The sequence below is a fragment of the Eublepharis macularius genome, chromosome 19 (assembly GCF_028583425.1).
Source record: "Eublepharis macularius isolate TG4126 chromosome 19, MPM_Emac_v1.0, whole genome shotgun sequence".
Classification (NCBI taxonomy): Eukaryota; Metazoa; Chordata; class Lepidosauria; order Squamata; family Eublepharidae; genus Eublepharis; species Eublepharis macularius.
This window is the reverse complement of record NC_072808.1, coordinates 23,270,932-23,287,686: the sequence shown is the minus strand read 5'-3', so window position 1 is coordinate 23,287,686 and position 16,755 is coordinate 23,270,932. Positions and strand designations below refer to the sequence as shown.

Genomic DNA, 16,755 nt, shown 5'->3' with positions numbered 1-16,755 from the left:
AGTCATTAAATATGTCATGCTGAATTACTTATGCTTTGTTTCATCAATATTTCATCTTTGTATTCAGATTTTTGCTTGTTTTCAAATTTCCGCAACCCATACCCTATTGAACCGTTCACTGAATATCCCAGCTGTTGATTTGCGCTGCACAATCAGCCTCAAGTCTCAGTGACAAAGGTGGACTATAAATAAATAAAGCACACCCGCAAGCAAAAATCTGTTCCTTGATCTCGCATGTGTAACCCCCCCCCCCAAGATGGCATTGTTCCCAAACAAACCTGAGCCCTAACACACACACACACCCCTTTTACAACAGGATTTCACAAGGAATGAAAAATCCCGCCCACCTCCAAGCATCCTTCTCTGCTTACCTTCCACTGACTGCGAGCAAAATTCTTCTGAATCTGCTCACACACGGAGCCGTGAATATCTTTTTCCAGAGCTGTATCCCCAGAGATCCTGAGACATACAACAGATACGGCAATGTTTTTCATTAGGCTCTTTAGGGGCTGGTCTCACAAGTACTTCATACTTCCAGACAGGAGCCTCACATTAAACACATAAAATATAAAGAAAATACTGGCAGTACTGGAGAATGCTCTCCAGAACTGCAGAGTGGAGGCCCAAGGCCAGCCCCGGCCATGAGTAATTTGTTAGCATAGTTGTGCAGTTGCTATCTAACCACATAGTTCAGTTTCCAACGTCAAGCAAAGTATTTAAAATTAGGTCTGCAGGCGGCATGTTAACTCTCAGCAGAATAAAATGCTTGCACAATTAGGAGACGAGATGATTCAGTCTGGCATTTACCCTCCTCTTAGGGAGTATCTGTACAAATGCAGGTACAAGAGCCTGAAACCTTTTTAAAAGAAGAGGAGATGGCGACTGAGGGAACAAAGATTTACCTTCTCAAACTATACATGCACACAGCATTTCCCTTGCAAGATTCAAAATGCACATTTGGCCTTGTTGGTAGAAGTGGGAAAATCTGGAGTGCAGAAAGGTTACTCGGGAATGACAGTAAAGCCTCCCCTCTACTCAAAGCTGGTCCTCTGTGAAGCCATGGGGCTTTGCTACACAAGTCTTCATGGAACATGTGTAGGAACACAGCAGGCAATATGAAAACTGGGCTGTTGAGGTGGACGTCTCAGCTCGTGAAATGCAAATAAAACACATTTCTTATCCCCACGTCTATGTCTTTACTTTAAAAATACACACTTTTCTTAGCTACACTGAATTCTTCTCCTAGGACACCTTCTACCAGAAACGGTAGCTGTGGGTAAGGTTCTTTAATAAACCCGCACCAAAACACACCTTCTTGGGTGGGACTTACCAAGGATGCTGCAGGGCCTGTTCACAGGTGAACCGTTTCTCAGGGTCACGTTCCAAAAGGTGCCGGATAAAATCTTTAGCTGGTCAGAAACAAAGACACAGGCCTCACTTAGCTAGAGGCTCCCCAAGACTCCTGCCTGGCTGCCAAAAAAGATGCTACATTTGCCATCTTGAATGCCAAACCACCATTTAGCTGTTTAATGTGGTAGGAAGAAGGAAAGGCAGGATAAGGAACAGAGGGTTGGGCTGTTCTGTTTTGTTATTGGTAACAGATGGCTCGAAGCATGAGATGACCCCAAAAGTTTGCTACTAAATGTCAGTCCTAGGGTGGCAGTCCCTGGCAGTTAGATCCCCAAGCCCCTCACAGCAAGCACACAGGTGCATTGGTTGAAGAAACTTTATTCAGAGATCTATTCAGTTCAGGTGTACACTCGTAGGTAGAAGTTGGCAGAAGTGATTATACAAACAATAGGACTACTGATTATAGGGGACGTTCTCCCGCCCTTTACATTCAGGAGCAAAAACCCAAAAGTTACATGGGAACAAATTAGTTTAGTCTAGACAAAGTACAAAGTGGAATCATTCCCTCCCGTGGAAAAGATACATTTCAGTACACAGCTGCAGCTCTGTCCCAAGGACACTCAGAAGTGAAAGCGCATATTTCTTAGCGATAACAAAGGGGCCACTGGCTCCTTTGGAAATTAGTATTAGCAGTCTAGGCACCCTCGGGTGACATATGTAAAATGCATACAATGCAGTATTTAACTTTAGCCTCATATTAGTGTAAGAATAAGATGTAGTGTAAGATGCAAAACACAATGATGGCACTGATAAAACACTCATGCTTATATCACTCTCCATATAAGCTGCATAACATAACAATGGCATGGATGCTCTCAGTATAAGATGCAGAACACAACAATGGCATGGATGCTTGTATACATGACACTAAATAGTGATTTCCATGGACAGTTTCTAACCTCCTACCAAGTTACACTTGTAGAAATCTGTGTTACAAACAAAGGGGGCAAACGGAGGCTCCATTTATGTTACAAATGGAGGCGGCTGATATTGGGGGCAAACTTCCACCCTGGCTACCTTTTTTTCTGGTAAAATGCACAGAGAAGCAGCTCTACAACCTTTTTCTTTTATGAAATTTTCATCTACAAAGAACAGCCACTTGCCATTTACAATTTACCCAAAGAAAACACACATCCAACACCTGGCATACAAAATATCAGGCCTACATTGCTCTCCTGCTGAGTAAAACTAGCCATTGTTTGGGGTTTTAAAGAAGGAGTTGCTGCCTCTGTGGTACAAGGCGATCAAGTATCCATGCCCAAGTTTCTCTAACATGGATATGGCCAGAAATATAGGGGAACAGTTGCTGGACATGACCAAAAAGATCACGGAGGATGCCTTTGCTCACAAGACACTAAGCTGGTGTGGCCTCTCAGCTAATCATGCCAAAAGAGAGTCTAGAGACCCAGAACAGAACAGCCTTGGAGATGGACAAGAAAAAAAGCAAGAACAATAACACGGCCTTTTGTAAATTAGAAACCATCTAATCCGTATCAATAGATAGTGTGTGTTGAGGCCCAAGTGCAGAAGTTTCTGAGAATGGCAAGGATGTCCAACGTCACAGGAGTGAAAGCACAGTTCAAAGATAGTGTGTGTTGGCGGAGAGCCAAAAGGTATTCATAAGCATGAGAAACCTGTAATCACTATTTTTAAATAGACTTTGTTATGATAAGAAATAGCAAGAATGAACTAGCAGTTTTTATATATTTCAAGTACAGATAACTTTGTACAGTGTTTGAAGTTGTAAGATAATTAGTTAGCCAAGAATGTGTGCCTTTTATCAAGTGGTACAGGTAATTAATGTTACAAGGTGATTTTAAAAACCTATAAATACGGGAAACTGAACTGATTGGGAGCTTCTTATCAGAAGGGGCTCCTTACTTGTGCCTGCTTATCTTTGGGCAAGGTATTTTTATGGAGTGATATAATTGCTTTCTTTTAGTTATCTATGCAGCTGTAATGGATTACATAATTGATTAACTCAATGTTACAAATGTAATAGTTATTCTTCAATAAAAGATTAAATGGGAGCTGAGATTCTCTAATAGTATCGTTGAGGTGTACCTTTTGCTAGGAATTAAATGAGCTGATACAGAAAAGCTAACTAGATTCCTAGAGGTTCTTAAGTGCACGCCTATATCTGAATCAGGTCTTGGAGGGCCAAGCTAGAAGTGACGAATTACACTTGAATGGCAAGTGAACAGACTCACGTGATCGAGTGGAGTGCAAGTGAACAGAGAGGAATACACGCGAGTCTGATCACTTGCCATTCAAGTGTAATTCGTCACTTCTAGCTTGGCTCTGAGTGGAGTCATCCAGAACACCTCACCCTTCCACAACCCCTAAGCCTGGCAGCTGGAAACAGGAGGGCTATTTATCCCCAACCACCCAGTGTCCACTCACCCGACTCGGAGATGTCATCCCAGTAGGGGGAGTCAAATTCGTATTCAGCTTTCAGAATCTGGTTGAAGAGCTCAGAATCATTCTCATCATAGAAGGGGGGGTAACCGCAAAGCCTGCAGGGTGGAGAAAAAGACACACATCTCATGTTGAGCATGCAAACAAGGTCATTCCCAGTTCTAACCAGGGACGTTGGGAGGTACGCACAAGATATACGAGATGACCCCAAGGGCCCACGAGTCCACGGATTTCCCGTACGGTTTCTGCTCCAGGATCTCAGGAGCTGTGAAGGACACAAAGGCCAAGAAATTAGAGGAAAGCACGTGGCCTCCCTCGTCAGCTCTCTGTTGATGTAAGGGGGGGGCTCTTGATATTGCAGCCTCCCCCTCTGTACAACCTGCTTCCCTCTATGCTTCCCTCCTCTCATAAAAAACAGCAATGTGGTAATATTAGAAAAGTACCTCTAAGCATGTCCAGAGCTCTTCTCCCTTCCCACTGAGCAATCTCCATGCAGGGTATCCACTTCAGGCCTTGCTTTTGAGAAATTCAACCTGCTCTCCGATCTGTTCATGACATTCTGTGTATACAACTCATCCCTAAACCTCACACTGCTATTCCAGACCTGATCAGTTGGCAGCAGAGGGTAGGACGCGAAGCAATGGGCTAAAACTACATGCACAAAGGTACCGACTGGATATTAGGGAAAACTTTTTCACCGTCAGAGTAGTTCAAAAGTGGAATCAGCTGCCTAGGGAGGTGGTGAGCTCCCCCTCACTGGCAGTTTTCAAGAAGAGGCTGGATGAATACTTGTCAGAGATGCTTTAGGCTGATCCTGCACTGGGCAGGGGGTTGGACTAGATGGTCTGTATGGCCCCTCCCAACTCTGTGATTCTATGATTCTATGATTCTATCTGCTCACATTACCCCTATTGTGCAGCAACCCTGACAGCTATACTTACAGATGGAAATATTTATACGATTGGGACCGAGGACTTGTGAGAAAATGGAAGTGAGATCCCCTCCCCTACCAGTCCTAGCAAGAGCAGAATAAATTATGCAACAGTATTAAAGAAAAAAGAAAAAGAACTGATGCAAAATAGAATTATGCAAATTCTTTTGAATTTCCTCAGGACCATTTTTAAAAGCAAAACCAGGCCTGACTATGTGCCCATATCCTTGTGTGGGTGATGGTATGGTGGGGCAGGGTTATTTACTTTATTTGTTTATTTCATTTGTAATCCACCTTTCTCACTAAGACTCAAGGAGGATCACAAAATGAAACAAAGCAATAAAACTGGATTACAAAGCTGAAGAATGCAACACACAAACATCATAAAACACACAACCATGCCATAAACCTGCCCAAATGTTTTCACATATGTTACAACTACAACCTTTAATTAACTGATAGGACAACCATAGTGTTTTTTTGCATCAAGCTCTGCACCCACTTTTGTGCTCACCCTTCTGGGAGCTGAAGGGACTTCACTTCGTAGGTCTTTATTCTCCCTGACCCCGAAAACACAGTGTCCCCTCGGTCTTCTTTCTATCAGCCCGAAATAAGAGCCACCTTTTTAAAGTGGTTCCCAAATGGGAACTCCTTTAAACTGCACTGCAGGGGCCCAATTCTGTTTGAGAGGCCCATGGGGGAAAGAAGCCACTCAGCAGCGCTCCTGAACAGAACTGGGCCACCACGTCACAGTTTGAAAGAGTTTCTGGCTGGGAACTCACGCTTGCAAAAGGGTGGGCATCTCCAGGGACGCCTGTATCATCTAGTTCCGCACTACGAAAAGTCCTCCTGAATCCGAGCAAAACAAGGTCATCGTAAGCAGTGCAATAGCCCACTAAGTACACTGAAGTCACGAGACTTACTTGGTGTAGGATGACAGGATAACCTAGAGCCAAGCTACAAGTGACGCCTGACACAGGTTGGACACTTGTTAGCTTCCCTCAAGTTTTGATGGGAAATGCAGGCATCCTGTTCTTGCAGCTGTAATGGAGAGCCAAGCTGTAAAACCAGGACGCCTACATTTCCCATCAAAACTTGAGGGAAGCTGACAAGTGTCCAACCTGTGTAAGGCATCACTTGTAGCTTGGCTCTCAGTATAGAGTCCTGTTATCCAAAACGGGTCCTCTTCCTACAAGCAAGGCACAGAGGCAACATCCTTTTCATGTTATTTATCCTTAATATCTGTTCTCCAGAGGTATTCTTCTTCTGAACATTCAAAGTTCCATTTAGCTATCATGACTATTGTAGCCATTTATAGATCTTACACACCAACAAGGTGGGTGGACGTTATAATCTGAGGAGGCCAAGAGAGACTGAAGCTGCCGTGCTATAGAGAAGCCCCCCCTTGCCACCCACTTACCTTGCCCCCGGGTCATACTCACCCACGTAGCCAGGGGTACCACATGCTGTGGACATAATCCCATCGGCCTCAATCTTGGACAGCCCAAAGTCGGTAATCATGATCTTGGCATCCTCGAATGGAGTGGCATAGAGCAGATTCTCTGGCTGTGCCGGGAACAAAATGGATTAGCCGCCTACCACACAGCCTCGTTCCAAAGACCAGGGGCAGGGCCGTAGGCCATTTATCCTCACAGCACAGTAATCAGAAACTGTGATTAGCCCAAGAGGCCACTTTCATAGATAGCCAGAGACCTGAACCTAATTCAATGATTTATCTCCCTGGAAGTCACAAGATCTGCTTCGATGTCTGTAAACAGAGAACAGGTGCCCCCTCCTTTGCTGAAGTGCAGCAGCTGTCTGCCTGGTCATTGGTGGGCTTCCCTCATGCACTACGATGACTCCTGGGACATCCCTCTTACCTTGCCCTCTTACCTTGAGATCTCGATGAACAATGCCCAGGTCGTGCAGGTAATTCACAGCTTCCAACACCTGCCGGACCAGTAGGCTGGCATCCTTTTCCGTGTAGTAGCCCCGTTCAATGATGCGGTCAAACAGCTCCCCTCCTGTCACACTGCAGGCCAGAGACAGTTGGTTTACACAGCTTGGATTTACCTGAAGACTGTTAAATACTTACCTGCAAGGCCCTTTCTCAAACTAGATAGAGAATTCAGAAGTCCTAACATCCAGCTCACTGCTAAAACAGTGTGATCGTTGCCTTTTGATGGATATTCTGGCCTCCCCAGAAGCTATGACCAAAGTCTGGACACCTTTAAGGCCCCTGGAGATTCAAACATGCTTGGGAGCCACCAACTCACTTTCAAAAGTCACCTTTGCCTCAACCCCTGAGCTCACATCCCCAAGTCAGACAATAACAGATGCTGCTCCTTCGTTCTGTTAGCAGAGGCACTTTCCAGCAGCAGAACGAGTCTCCCCCTGATGTGAGGCACTCTTCCAAGCCCCTTCGAAAAAACTCAAGCAACCTCTTTTTTTTAAAAGCCTGCGCAAAAATGTTAAGTACACAAGATATTCATTTTGAAGATATTTTTAAAGATCTTCTTTATCTTGCACAGAAACGCATCACGTTCTGTGGAAAGGCCCAGAAAAAATTGTTAAATCTTTCTACCCTTAGTAAGATGGAGGGCTCGTGAAAATGAGCAGTTTTTGTTTTCCAAAACCAGGGGCATAATCTTCAAACCTCTGATTTAAAAGCATTGCTAAGGCGCTAACAAATTCATTCATGCTCCAAAAACCACAGATATTGTAAATTAAGGAGACTGCTTTGATTTCTGCACAATAGCAGCGGAACCACAGACATTGCACCATCTGACATTCTGTACTTGTCTGGAATCCTGACCCCCTGCCACTACACTGCACGTCGCTCTGCCAGCCCCCGTTCCTTTCCTCTGCGGGCGGAAATGAAGGATATGGAATGTCAGTTTGAAGGAATTAAAATAACAGCAACACTAATTTGGACGCAAATATTTGGAAGAACAAGGGAAAACAGAGCGACATAAAGCCCAAGTCTGAGCAAGCAAGAGAATGTTCAGTCAATCACACGACGCTTGCAGCACTCACGCGGCACAGTAGTTACGGAGGCAATCTCAATTTACAAATCCACTCATGCTCCAGAACACACAGAATTCGTCAGTGTCTTGATGCGTTACTTAAACTGAGTCTCTTGTGTATTTTGATTTTAGATCACTGGAGCAACAGATCTGCTCTGTGCTTTCTTCAGTGGAAGGAGCCTTCCTCGATCTAAGAAGCGCTTTTTTCATTTATTGCATACTGTTATTTATTTATTTTATACCCCGCTTTTCTCCTCAGTGGTGACTCGAAGATGCTTACATCATTCTGTATGTGACTGGCCCCAGCTACGGTGGCCAGGCCCCTCTTGCCTCCCGGTGGGAAGGGAGGACACGGCACTTGCCTCGTGCTGCTCGTGTGCCCCCCTTTGTCCCCGCACTCTGCGTGCGCGTGTGCTCCCAGTGCATGTGCGGTGATGTCACTTCCAGGAACGACATCATTGTGTCAACTGCGCAACTGCTCCCATGCTCTATGCAGGGCCAGTTTGGCTCGTTTAGGGGCAAAATCGCCCCCAAAGCGTGGGATCGCTCAGATGGGTGGCGTGATGACATCCCTCCCGGAAATGACATCGTTGTGCCCCCTAGGAGTTTCCATGCCAGCCCTAATAACTGGTGATTATTGAATGGATTCAGGAATGAGAACGTATGAAAAGGATTTATGAGGGATTCATTGACTGTGTACTCTTTGATAAAGATTGTATGAAACGGGCCACATAAGGATCTAGATAACCCCTCGGAGGACCATACCAGTTTTACTGGACTCCACTTTACACAGCCCTTTGGAATTGACATACAAGAAGGATTGTTCCCTACTTTGATTGTAGTCTTCACATACCAGCTGAACTTTTGCTAACTGGGACCTGTAATTAGGGGTTATACTGGGTCGTTACTATGCATTTGCACTTTATGGACTATATGTGCAATAAAATTGTATAGCATTTTGTAGCAGCATTTTTAGGTAACCTGTTTTTAGCAATTGTGCAAAGGATTTTCTGTGTGGGAAGTGAAGATTTGTATGTATGAATAGCTTTTATTATGTGTATTGTGCATGAATGAATGTATAAATAAATGAATTACTGAAGTTGTTAGTTAGGCATATACGTGGTGGTTGTTGTTATGCAGCCCTAATAACAGCAGCAGCAGCAGCAAGTGTGTTTATATACCACTCTTCTAGACAGATGAGTGCCACACTCAGACCGGTGAGCAAAGCCAATGTCGCTGCAGTTGCTGTTATCATCACACACACCCCTGTACAGCTGAGGAGCTGAGGCTGAGAGGAGGGGCTTCCCCAAGGCCACCTGCAGAGCTCATGGCAGCAGTAGGACCTGAACCAGCAGAGTACCTATTTGCAACCCAACCACTTGACCGCTATGCTACAGCAGTTCTCTTTTACACTATTGCAACACTCTGCCCTTCTGCTGCCCTGCAACAGAAAGAGTTTTAAAACACATTATATTAAAAAAATCTCTTACGCCATCTGCCCCTTTCTCCCTCCCAGGACCCCCCTGTTCAGATAACCAGCTCGGAGTCTGCAGCTCAGGGCACCCTCCTCTACATTTAAGAGAGCCAGCTGCGGCCATTTCAATTTGGTGGAAGCATTTCACAAAGGAGGCTTATTTGACCAAACATGCACGCACTCTTAACTTGCCCTAAAAAAATTTAAACGGGAGACATGAAGCTTTACAAATGTGTAACATCTTTGCATCAAACTGCTTAGAATAGCAGAATGTAAAAATAGCAAACCTGAAAATGTGTTTGAATGCAGGTAACTTGTAAGCTTTTAGCACCTTTAAGATCAAGGCAATTTTTTTTTAAAAAAAGGCTTCTTTAGAGGCCATTTTATATTATTTCAGTTTTGTGATGGGTAGATTTTTTCTTGCACTATAAATAGCTGAACACTGAAAAAACAGCCGGCTTTAACTAAGGAGTCCCTCCTGGAGGTGTATAATAAAAGCACTACCGACTGCCTCGGTGCTTGCACAGGGGACCTACTAACCACCCGCTCCAGCACATCCAGCTCCCAAGAGATCTCCAGAAGGGACCGCAGGGCTGCCAAAGTTGGGCCAGGAAATTCCTGGAAATTGGGGGGTGGAGCTTGGGAAGGGCGGAGTTTAGGGAAGGGAGGGGCCTCAGCAGGAGCGTGATGCCGCTCTGAAGCTGACATTTTCTGCAGGGGAACCGATCTCTGTGGTCTGGAGATTAGTTGTAACTCCAAGAGACCTCCATCCGGACCCCATATGGAGGCTGGCAACCCTAAAGGAACGAGTGTCTGAAACAGCCTTGGGACTCGCACCCCCCAAAAGGGCCAAATTCAGAGGGCCAGAAACCATTACTCACAGCTGCATGGCCAGGTAGAGATGAGTGGGGCTCTCATAAATGTCCTCCAGAGCGACGATATTCTCATGCTGAATCCTATGGAGAATGACATTAATGAAGAGAAGGGAGGAAGCATTCAGGGTTCCAGTTTTGAGGGGGCCCAGGCTGAGTGCCCTGGCCCCTTCCCTTGCCGCCGCCATGTCCCCTGGCTCACCCCCCTCAACCCTGCCCGTGTGCCCCTCCTTCACCAGCGCCTCCTGCCTCACTAGCTGACTCCAAAGCCCTCCAGCTCCAAACACGCCCTTCTCCCGATGCATCTGACAAAGAGAGCTGTGGCTCTCGAAAGCTTACGCTACAATAAAGTTGGTTAGTCTTAAAGGTGCTACTGGACTCGTTGCTATTTTGCTACTGCAGACTAACATGGCGAACTCCTCTGGATCTTCTCCCGATGGTTCTGTGCAGCGCCTGAAGCCAGGAACGTGGGCAATGGCAGGCTGGCAAGTAAGTGGGTGGGGGGTAGCAGAAGTGGGCTCCACCAAAGGCCCTGGCCCCAGCAGCTGCCCTGTCTCAGAGTTTGCTGACTATTCATTTCTGGCTCACAGAGAAAACTGTGGGTGAGCACCCCAAGGAGTACGAAAATGACAGCAGGACTCCAGATTCACTTTGAAGACCTCTGATGCAGCTCTCTCCAGACCCAACATACTTAACTGCACTGCAAGGGGTGGCACTCAAACCTGCATGGAAATCGCATCCTATGAACCCAAAAGCCTATCCCCAAGTCTCAGATCTGCAGGGCTGGTTATTCAGTTCTTTAAAACCCTCTTTGCATGCTCAGAGATACTCTTCTGATTATTTTTCCACATGATCTGGGGCTGTATCTTGGTATTGAAAACAGTATCTAGAATTCAGCCCTCTTTTGGTATATAGTCTGAAAAGAGCATACACACATACAGGCACGTTTCCTTACTTTTTGAGCACTGCGATTTCATTCTCCACAGCTGCTTCCTTGCCCCTCAGGGCTTTCTTAGGAATACACTTTAATGCCACCAGGCGCTGGGATCCATGTTCCTGGGCCAGCACCACTTCAGAAAAGGCCCCTCTGACAAATGCAACAGAAGGTCAAATAAAATGTTGAAAAATAAAGATGGTACACACACAAACAAACACAAGCAGCCTTGCTCTTGTATTAGGGGGGAATCCAAGCCTTTACTGGGATAAACTAAACCTGAGCTACCTTTTCTGTGTTACAAAACTCTTCTCTCTGGCTGAAAATTAGAACAAATTGTGTATGTGGAGGGGTTGCGGGGGTGGGGGGGAAGCATGTTGCTGTTTAAGATTCAAGCAGCTCTTTTGGGGAACCAAGTATAGAGAACCATTCTCCCTCTGAAAATAGAAAAAACATCAATTTGAATGTCAATGTTACTGCTTAATTAAATCAAATGCTTGCGGGGGGGGGGGGGGATGAGGACAAATTATCCAAGTGTTGCCAAATGGGAAAAAAAGACAGAACTTTAAGGAGGGGGTCCCAAAAGTGCCCACAGAAGTCCCATCCTTGCAATCCAGATATTTACATCACGTGGCAGCATCCAAGTTCTTCGCTATGGTGACCAAAGTGTGTGTACATACACAAGGCTTTAGCACTTGATGCTAGAAAACCATCCACCGACAAGCATGCATGTGTGAACTGGAACTTGCTTGCTTAAGTAGAAATCTTTATTGGGGAGGGCCCTGATTCATACTCCAGAATACCTTTTTTAAAAACTGACCCGGTTCCATGACCTCCTGAAAGTGCATGCATTTGCCCGTTCCTTTCTTCCCACCCCACCTTGCACCTCCCCTTTCCAAATTAAAGAATTCAGGATTTGTGGCCATGGTCAGGAAAGGGTTATGCCATTAGTGGTTCTTCCTTCTCCCCCCCCCCCCCACCCATTCCCTGGACTCTTGGGCTATTATTGGCCCATACACGTCAGATATGTCTGGGAGTGCCCCTCAGCCAATGAGAGGAGAGCATGCAAATACAGCGCATCATGCTGCAGCATTCCTGAGGTTTCTCTGCAGAAAGAGGCATCAGTGGGGGGGAGCACATCCATCCCCACCGCTACAGCAGGCCAGGCTGGGGCTCTGAAGGCTGGGGAAGTCCTAGGGAGCAGACCTGGGGAGCCACGCACAGTCTCCAAGCAAGCCCCAGCTGCTCAAATCTGCACATACTCTTGTTTCTCCGCATGGGAAAAGCTTATTTTGTGCATGCTGCTGTATTGAACACCATGCATTCCCACCCACCCCCTTGCCTAATACTGAAGCTCAGCTGGGGTGGGAAATTACAGCTTCGGTCAGATTCGATACACAATGAGGGAGGACAGTGTGTGTGTGTGGGGGGGGAGTCTTTCATGCTGGAAAAGAGGGGCCCCGGCGGGGAGGGCAGCTTGGAAAGCAGGGCAACTGCCTCTCCAGGGACACTGCCAGGCCCTGACTGCCAGTGCAGCTGCCCCTGCCCCGCCAATAGCAATGCCCGGAGTGCTCTTTGAAGTTCACTTACGCGCCCAGCTTCTCTTTGATGTCATAGACAGCGGTGATGTCCTCCACTTTTTTCTTCCAGCCTTTCCCAAGCGGCATCTTGGACAGCTACGGCTGAGCAATGCAAGATGAGCTGTGGGCAGAGATGTGGGAACAAGGAGGAGGGATGTCACACACATGCTTGCTTGCTTAAGTAGAATGGGGTCAGCCCATTCCCATGACATCTTGGAGAGAAAACATCCCAGTTATGCCTATGTGATGAGCTACTGAAAAATCAACCCAACGAAGCTGGACTGAGGACATTTTGGTGCCTGAAGCAGGATTTCCACACACACACATGCATCGACACTGGGCACAATCTAGTGTTCCGTCACATGGGCCGTTTTCACGTGACTTACCGGCTGCGCAAAATCGTGCAAAGCTCCCGGAACGACAGCGTCTTCCTGGCGTGATTTCCAGTCATGACTTACTGGAGTCATGACGGGAAATTGCACCCGGAAGACGTCGTCGTTCCAGGAGTTTTGTGCAATTTTGCATGGCCGGTAAGTCACGTGAAAACGGCCATGGTTAGCGTCAGATCGGAACCTGGGAGAGCCAGGTTCCAGTCACCACTTGGCCACGTTGCTGAGTGACTGACGCTGAGCCTGTCACTTGCTCAGCCTAACTCACCTCACAAGGTTGTTGTGGGGAATTTGCAAGCGTTTCCATTTCAGTCATGAATGAGTTAAACTGTTTGTGTTACCTACTTAATTAGTAAACTTACTTTGCATGTAACCATTAGGACTTCGAGTCTCTAAGCACAATGAAGTAGAATTAGGATTTTCTATTGGGCAACTTGTTTATTGAGGGGGCAATTAAGTCATGCTATATACTGAAGTTTTATTGCTCTTTGTCCCAGTTCAGTCTTCTCTCAGTTCTCTATCTAAACTAGCAAGATGTAGCCTATTAGCAATTTATTATTTTCTTCCAAAGTAACCCTATTTTATCCTCTCAGTAAAGCATTCTTACAGAGCTACACTGGAGTGTGTGTCAATTCTCATTACTTCCAATGCACAATAACTAAATAACTGTGCTGATTTCTTACAGTTGGACGGATAACATAAAGCAGCAACATGTACGTTGCCCTGAGCACGTTGGAGGAAAGCCAGGAAAAACAGGTACTGGACAGACAGGAAAGGGCACAGTCCGTCACAAATTTCTCCCCCACAAAAAGGTAAAGCGTACTTTCGAGTCACAACCAACTCATGGCGACATCCGGTGGAACTTCATGGAGATTCCAAGGCAAGAGACGGCCAAAGGTGATGCGCCATTGCTTTTCCCGGCACAGCAGGCCCAGTCTTCCCTGATGGCCTCCTGCACCAGCCAGGGCCAACCCCACTGAGGTTCTGAGATCCGACAGGAGGAGGCTAGTCTGGGCTGTTAGTAGGGCTGCCACCCTCCCAATGGGGCCTGGAGATCTGGGAGATCTCCATTTTGCCAATTTATATGCCCCCTGTGCTGCCACCTGCAGAGGTTGGGGGTTACCAGAGACAGAGCTTTTGCAGTGATGGCCCCTTGCCTTTGAAATACCCTCCCCATTGAGGCCTACCTGCCTGAATCATTATTTAGGATCCTTTGGGCACCAGGTAGGGTTGCCAGCCTCCAAGTGGTAGCTGGAGATCTCCCAGAATTACAACTGATCTCCAGGCAAACAGAGACCAGGGCCGTTTCCACACGTCTTACCTTCTGCCAGAACATCGTGGAAGACAGCGTCTTCTCGCGCGAAATCGTGCTGGGAAGACGCTGTCATCCGGGATTTTTGCACGAAATCACGTCTCCGTGGCGCGATTTCACGTGACAAGACGCTGTCTTCCGCGATGACAGCGTCTTCCTGGTGCAATTTCGCACACAAAGACTCTGTCTTCTACGATGTTCCGGCAGAAGACGTGTGGAAACGGCCCAGTTCTCCTGAAGAAAATTGCTGCTAAGAAGGGTGAACATGGCATTATACCCTGAGGCCCCTCCCCTCCCCAAACCCCACCCTCTTCAGGCTCTGCCCCTAAATTCTCCAGGAATTTCCCAACCTGGACCTGGCAACCTTAACACCCGACAGCCACACAAAGAGAAAAGGGTCCCAACAAAGCCAATTACCACCAAGGGCAAGATGCCCTAGGAACCCAATAAATCAATAAATTATTTACTCAAAATATTATTATTCATGTCTTGCTCACCATGTGAATAAAAGATATACAATTAGTCAAATTTTTACAATGTGTACATATACAATTACATAAATACACACATATATCCCATAATAGCTGCAAAGAGACAATGATAATTCTATAACTTCCTATACAAATTTGCTGGAGTAATGACAGTTCTTGGAATGATTCTTCCTCATGTCCTCACACTCCAAATATGTGGTGATGCCAACAGGATGGTCAGTATAAGGTAAGTGTTCAAAAACAGCAATGTCAGAAGAGCCTGATAGGATCCCTCTGGATCTCCAGGTAGGTAGCTGTTTTGAACGGTCTGTTTCTCACCTGAGGCCTATTTTATAAATATCACTTTAGGCTGCAGAATGTCATGTTATGCTGGTTTTACGGCTCTGGGTTGTTTTAATATTGATTAATTCTTATGTTGCTTGTTTGTTATTATTTTAATGTATTCTTTTTACCTTGTGAGCAGCCTACTGAGGTGGCATGTAAAATCCCCAAGGAAGCGTGGGCAGAGAGGCTTCACTCGCCAGTAAAGACAGCGAATATATCTGCTGTGAACAGCTTTCAGGTCAGAGGAGGTAAATTCTAGAGCTACAGCTCCCCTTCAGAGGTATCATTTTAGGTCCCTCTCACACATGTCCACAGGTATGCTTCAGACCTCGGACGTTTTTTCCTCAGGGTCCTCCTTTTCTCTGTAGGGTCTGACACATGACTGTACTGCCTTGTGGCTTCCCCAGTGCTGAAGCGCAGCAACAACAACAGAGCTTCCATATGTTTCCTCCATCAGTTCGCTGTATTTGGGGGCGGGGGAATGCCAAGAAGGGGAAAACGGTACCAAACTAGGCAGCACCTTTTGAACCACAGGAAACCTTCCCTTGCGTAAGAGAAAGTGCTTCAGCTCAGCTGTATACTCGCAGGAAACTTTGGATCAAAGGTGGTTTGAGAATGCACGGAGAATGAAACCCTAAGGAAACCAAAGAAACATAAGACAAGGAAAATGGTACCACGAGGAAAACCACTGTGGTTAGGGGGGCAAGCTGCAGCAAAAAGCATGGGTGTAAGTGACCCCACATTAGGAGCAGTGGCAGGAGATACCTGGCCTCCAATTGCCAGCTCAGAGAGGAAAGACCGGTAAGGGGCAGCAGCTGTAGAGAACAGCCCTCAGCTATAGGGGACTCTGAACGGACGGAAGCCAGCTCCTCGGCCCACCCCCTCTCCAGATCCCTTTTCAAAATTGGCAACTCCAAAAACCCAGCTGCTGACAGGGCAACTGTGCACTGGTTGTTGGTATAAACAATTAAGTGAATGCCTTAACTAAAATGTTTTATTATTATTAGAACAATTTGCATTATTAGCATTGCATTATTAAAGTCAGATGAGCAAGACTCATCTGGTCCTAAATGCTCCAAAGAGTCTAGAGTGTGAATTTCATTGGCAGCTTTTTGCCTCCACCCAGCCAAGAAGCACCAAAACTGGGTTGGGGTTGGCAGACAGAAATGAGGGACTTCACCAGTTTATCACACTTGTGGCTTCCCCAGTGCTGAAGCGCAGCAACAATAACAGAGCTTCCATATGTTTCCTCCATCAGTTCGCTGTATTTTGGGGGGGAATGCCCAGAAAGGGAAAGCGGTACCAAAACGGTACCATCATGGGCCTCCCTTGAGGAAGCACAGCTACCAGAAAAAGCTCTTCTCCAGTGGGTGGGGGGCTCATTCTTATCAGGCTTCAAAGGAAAAAGAATGGAGCACGCCCAAAGAGCGGGGTACGCCGCCTGTGCCATGAACACCTGCACAACTGGAAGAAATTCAGTAGGCCAAGTTCTTCCCAGCACTGCAGCTTCATGATAGGACACAGCTTTGCTGACTTGGTTTTTCCTTGTCATGGCACTATTGCAATCACAAGGAACCTTCCTTGACCTTTTGCT

The 16,755-nt window shown here is 46.4% G+C and overlaps 1 protein-coding gene across 1 annotated transcript in view; it reads right to left on the bottom strand.

Moving 5' to 3' along the window:
* Window positions 1–16,755, bottom strand: part of PNCK (pregnancy up-regulated nonubiquitous CaM kinase) — a 31,925-nt gene that overhangs the window by 8,028 nt on the left and 7,142 nt on the right. Inside the window, exons 2-10 of the mRNA XM_055003743.1 lie at window positions 12,656–12,766; window positions 11,087–11,218; window positions 10,141–10,215; window positions 6,653–6,791; window positions 6,202–6,325; window positions 4,018–4,093; window positions 3,814–3,926; window positions 1,331–1,409; window positions 372–459 (exon numbers count right to left, since the gene is read on the bottom strand). Coding sequence (XP_054859718.1) covers window positions 372–459; window positions 1,331–1,409; window positions 3,814–3,926; window positions 4,018–4,093; window positions 6,202–6,325; window positions 6,653–6,791; window positions 10,141–10,215; window positions 11,087–11,218; window positions 12,656–12,732 — 903 coding nt within the window. The 5' untranslated portion in view covers window positions 12,733–12,766. The remainder of the gene's footprint in view (window positions 1–371; window positions 460–1,330; window positions 1,410–3,813; window positions 3,927–4,017; window positions 4,094–6,201; window positions 6,326–6,652; window positions 6,792–10,140; window positions 10,216–11,086; window positions 11,219–12,655; window positions 12,767–16,755) is intronic.